The sequence below is a fragment of the Salvelinus sp. IW2-2015 genome, linkage group LG7 (assembly GCF_002910315.2).
Source record: "Salvelinus sp. IW2-2015 linkage group LG7, ASM291031v2, whole genome shotgun sequence".
In the NCBI taxonomy this organism is placed as follows: domain Eukaryota; kingdom Metazoa; phylum Chordata; class Actinopteri; order Salmoniformes; family Salmonidae; genus Salvelinus; species Salvelinus sp. IW2-2015.
Genome location: NC_036847.1, coordinates 30,007,217 through 30,012,332, shown reverse-complemented (window position 1 = coordinate 30,012,332; position 5,116 = coordinate 30,007,217). Strand labels below are relative to the sequence as shown.

The 5,116-nt window shown below is 47.7% G+C and overlaps 1 protein-coding gene across 1 annotated transcript in view; it reads left to right on the top strand.

The window, feature by feature from the left end:
• The window catches only part of LOC111966810 (activin receptor type-1-like), a 32,313-nt gene extending 27,939 nt beyond the window's left edge, over positions 1 to 4,374 (top strand). Inside the window, exons 6-7 of the mRNA XM_023991748.1 lie at positions 117 to 247; positions 3,362 to 4,374. Coding sequence (XP_023847516.1) covers positions 117 to 247; positions 3,362 to 3,508 — 278 coding nt within the window. The 3' untranslated portion in view covers positions 3,509 to 4,374. The remainder of the gene's footprint in view (positions 1 to 116; positions 248 to 3,361) is intronic.
• The last annotated feature ends 742 nt before the right edge of the window (positions 4,375 to 5,116 follow it).

Below are 5,116 nucleotides of genomic sequence, written 5' to 3'. Positions count from 1 at the left end.
CCACCTCAGTCATCATTATGTAAGATGGAATGTTGGCTGACTCCTTTGGAATGAAGACGTAGATATACTGGTATATGTAACATGTTCCTCAGGTGTGATTGTGTTTGTTGTTCCAGGGATAGTGGAAGAGTACCGTCCGCCCTTCTTTGACATGGTGCCCTCTGACCCCAGCTTTGAGGAGATGAAGAAGGTGGTGTGTGTGGACAAGCAAAGACCCTGTATGCACAACAGGCTGCACTCCCACCCGGTGAGACACACACATGCACATACTCTGAGTGCACAAAACATTAGGAACACCTGCTCTTTCCATGACATAGTCTGACCAGGTTAATCCAGATGAAAGCTATGGTCCCTTATTGATGTCACTTGATAAATCGACTTTAATCAAATCAAAATCAAATTTGGTTGGTCACATACACATGGTTAGCAGATGTTATTGCGAGTGTCGCGAAATGCTTATAGTGTAGCGAAATGCTTATATGCGTATATGAAGGGGAGGAGACAGGTTAAAGAAGGATTTTTAAGCCTTGATACAATTGAGACATGGATTGTGTATGTGTGCCATTCAGAGGGTGAATGAGCAAGACAAAAGATTTAAGTGCCTTTGAACGGGGTATGGTAGTAGGTGCCAGGCGCACCGGTTTGAGAATGTCAAGAGCTGCAATGCTGCTGGGTTTTTCATGCTCAACAGTTTCTTGTGTTTATCAAGAATGGTCCTCCACCCAAAAGACATCCAGACAATTTGATACAACTGTGGGAAGTATTGGAGTCAACATGGGCCAGCATCCCTGTGAAACGCTTTCGACACCTTGTTGTCCATGCCCCGACGAATTGAAGCTGTTTTGCGGGCAAAAGGGAGTGCAAGTGTAACGTTCGTCCTGGAAAGAAGGTGACCAAAACGCAGTAGTGTTCATTGTAATTTAATAAAATAACCTGAACACTGAAACAACAAAAACAACAAAGAGAGTGAGCGAAACGAAACAGTTCTGTCTGGTGCAACAACACAAAACCAGAAAAACAACTACCCACAACACACAGGTGGAAAAAGGCTCAATCAGAGACAACGATAGACAGCTGCCTCTGATTGAGAACCACACCCGGCCAAACACACAGAAAAGAAACATAGAACACAAGACATAGAATGCCCACCCCAACTCACGCCCTGACCAAACCAAAATAGAGACATAAAAAGATCTCTAAGGTCAGGGCGTGACAGTACCCCCCCCTCCAAAGGTGCGGACCTTGGCCGCAAAACCTAAACCTATAGGGGAGGGTCTGGGTGGGCATCTATCCGCGGTGGCGGCTCTGGCACGGGACGGTGACCCTTGCCGCCGACCCCAGACAGGAGGGCGACTCTGGCGCTCCGGACAGGAGGGCGACTCTGCGGCTCTCCGGACAGGAGGCGACTCTGGCGGCTCCGGACAGGAGGGCGACTCTGGCGGCTCCGGACAGGAGGGCGACCTGGCGGCTCCGGACAGGAGGCGACTCTGGCGGCTCCGGACAGGAGCAGACTCTGGCGGCTCCGGACAGGAGGCAGACTCTGGCGGCTCCGGACAGGAGGCAGACGCTGGCGGCTCCGGACTGGGGATCGACGCTGGAGGCTCCGGACTGGGGATCGTTGCTGGAGGCTCCGGACTGAAGGGCGTCACTGGAGTGGAAGACACACAGGAGGCTTCGTGCCATGGATCATCACTGAGGCTTCTTTGCCATGGATCATCACTGGAGGCTTCGTGCCATGGATCATCACTGGTGCTTTGTGCCATGGATCATCACTGGAGGCTTCGTGCCATGGATCATCACTGGAGGCTTCATGCCATGCATCATCACTGGAGGCTTCGTGCCATGGATCACCACTGGAGGCTTTTTGCCATGGATCATCACTGGAGGCTTCGTGCCAAGAATCATCACTGGAGGCTTCGTGCCATGGATCATCACTGTATCTTTGCCATGGATCAATCACTGGTGGCTTCGTGCCATGGATCATCACTGGAGGCTTCTTGCCATGGATCATCACTGGAGGCTTCGTGCCATGGATCACCACTGGAGTGGAGAGACACACCGGAGGCCTGGCTCTGGAAGAAGGCACAGGACTCACCAGGCTGGGGAGACATGCAGGAGAGTTAGGGCTTAGCACAGCACAGGACTCACCAGGCTGGGAGACATGCAGGAGGCCTCTTCCTTGGCCGAGGCACCGGATACACTGGGCCGTGGAGGCGCACTGGCGGTCTCGAGCGCAGAGCTAGCACAACTCGTCCTGGCTGGATCCCCCCTGTAGTGCGGAGAGTTGGAACAGGCCACACAGGGCTGTGCTGGCGAACCGGGGATACCGTGCGTAGGGCGGCGGCAGGATAACCGGGCGAGGAGACGCACTGGAGGCCTGGAGAGCAGGGCTGGCACACTCCGTCCTGGCTCGATGCCCACTCTTAGCCCGGCCGATGCGAGGAGCTGGGATATAGCGCACCGGGCTATGAGTGCGCACTTGAGACGCCGTGCGCATCACCCCATAGCACGGGGCCTGACCAGTCACATGCTCGCCACGGTAAGCACGGGGAGTTGGCTCAGGTCTCCTACCTGACTCCGCCAATCTCCTCGTGTGCCCCTCCCAAAAAAACATTCTGGGGCTGGCTCTCGTGCACGTTTCTTCGAGCCAACTCCTCGTAGCGTCGCTCTCTCCGCTTAGCTGCCTCCAAGCTCCTCTTTTAGGACGGCGATACTTCCTGGCTGTGCCCAGGCGCCATTGCCGTCCAAGATTTCCTCCCATGTCCAGGAGTCCATTCCACCACGCTGCTTGGTCCTTTGGTGGTGGGTAGTCCTGTAACGATCGTCCTGGAAAGAAGGTGACCAAAACGCCAGCGTCGTAAGTGGTTCATCTGTAATTATTAAAAATAAAAACCTGAACACTGAAACAACAAAAACAACAAAGAGAGTGAGCGAAACGAAACAGTTCTGTCTGGTGCAACAACACAAAACAGAAAACAACTACCCACAACACACAGGTGGAAAAAGGCTACCTAAGTATGGTTCTCAATCAGAGACAACGATAGACAGCTGCCTCTGATTGAGAACCACACCCGGCCAAACACACAGAAAAGAAAACATAGAACACAAGACATAGAATGCCCACCCCAACTCACGCCCTGACCAAACCAAAATAGAGACATAAAAAGGATCTCTAAGGTCAGGGCGTGACAGCAAGTCAGTATTTGGAAGGTGTTTCTAATGTTTTGTACAGTCAGTGTATAGACACGCGCACACACACCGTCAATAGTAAAGGTATAATAGTGACTTTCTAATGTACGTACAGTGATAGAACAGTGTGATTTTATGGTGGGTCTCTCTCTCTCTCTTTCTTTGTGTACAGATCCTGTCTTCCATTACCAAGATAATGAAGGAGTGTTGGTTCCAGAGCCCTCCAGCCCGCCTAACAGCTCTCCGTGTCAGGAAGACCCTCTCCAAGCTGGACCAGGACCATGACTACCCCACAGAGAAACTCAAAATGGATCTGTAGGCCTCAACTCCAGAGCAGGACGGACGTCTAGACAAGCAGGACGTCTAGGCCTTAACATAAGACTACAACCAGCACACCAACATTAGGGCTGATAGTCTTGTATAGAGACTATCGATATCCTTTGCTACTATGTAAGACTCTCAGTGTCCCATATTTCTGGTGCCTCTTCCTAAAAGGCCCTCACCAACCGTCCGTATACTGCCTGGATCATTTCATCAGGAATACGATAGAAGAATTTGATGTATTTGCTTTGGCATATTAATTTGGCGAGATCTGGAATGAGACAAGCATAAGCATTGACAAATAAGGACTTGGATTTTAGAAGAGTTTACTGAAAGGACTTCCATAGAACATGGACATTGTTTTCTCCTAGCGGCCCACAGGATTGAGAGATCATCAGAGTTTGGTCCTTGTTATAGCCTTATCCTGTGATGCTTTGGGGATGGACGTGCTGTGCTGCCTTTGGATCAGTGAGGCCTTGTGATGTATGATCAGAATGATCACTACAAGCGGCCGTTAATGTCTTGCTAGTGCCTTATTTGTTTTGATGCAGTATACATTTTGTATATCCTGGAAGCCTTTAGAGCTGACCATAAACAGAACCCTGATAAGGTGTTACTCATGATCATAGTATAAGCCCAGAGCTAATGAATTAGTTGTATCTAGCAATAGAATAACGTATCTTTCACCAGCATTGGATTTACTGTAAAAGCTGTTCAAAGTTAAAGTACCTATGTATATTATGATATTTATGTATTTCTATTTGTCTTTTATCTGAAATTATATATGCAATACTTTCAGTGTAGAAATACTATCATTATCATCACTACCATTCAACATTAAGGGAATAAAAAACATTACATCGATTACAGGGTATTTCATTTATCCATAGATACATGTTTATTAACCTACTAAAAATGTTTGAAATGGGTTTGTATGCTGCTCACCTCACACTGAAATTACATTTGAATTAGGCTACTAAAAGATTAGCTGTTATGCTGGTAGGGAAAAGGGCACAATTGTCCACCAGAGGGCACCAAACACTTTATAGATCATCTTTGAATCAAATGAATGATCCCTTTGGTTCAGTGGAGTAGTCTTCAGCTATGTTTTTCAGCATGGGCCTACAAAAATATTGTCAACATTTTGCATATTCACTTTGTCTTTGATTTTAATTTGTTCTATTCAGATGTTATTTGTAAGTGTCAGTTGGCACTGTGAATGCCTGGTTTTATATCAGTCTTAATTGCCGGGGCAGGATGCCACTCTACAAGGAGCTATCAGCAGATATTTCAGATCTGTCAATCACATTTCAGAAGGAGAATACACCCAGACTATTTCACCCAGACCTACTGTATATTTACTTTTATGTGAATACATATCACACAGAACTTTTCCAGAGAAATGCATAATGGGAATTTGAATGGGACAAACTCCTGCTCCTCCTCATACATAAACAAATACTCTTATATACATGCACCCACATAGGCATACAGTACCAGTTAAAAGTTTGGACACACCTACACTTTTTTGGTTACTACATGATTCCATATGTGTTATTTCATAGTTTGATGTCTTCGCTGTTATTCTACAATGTAGAAAATAGTC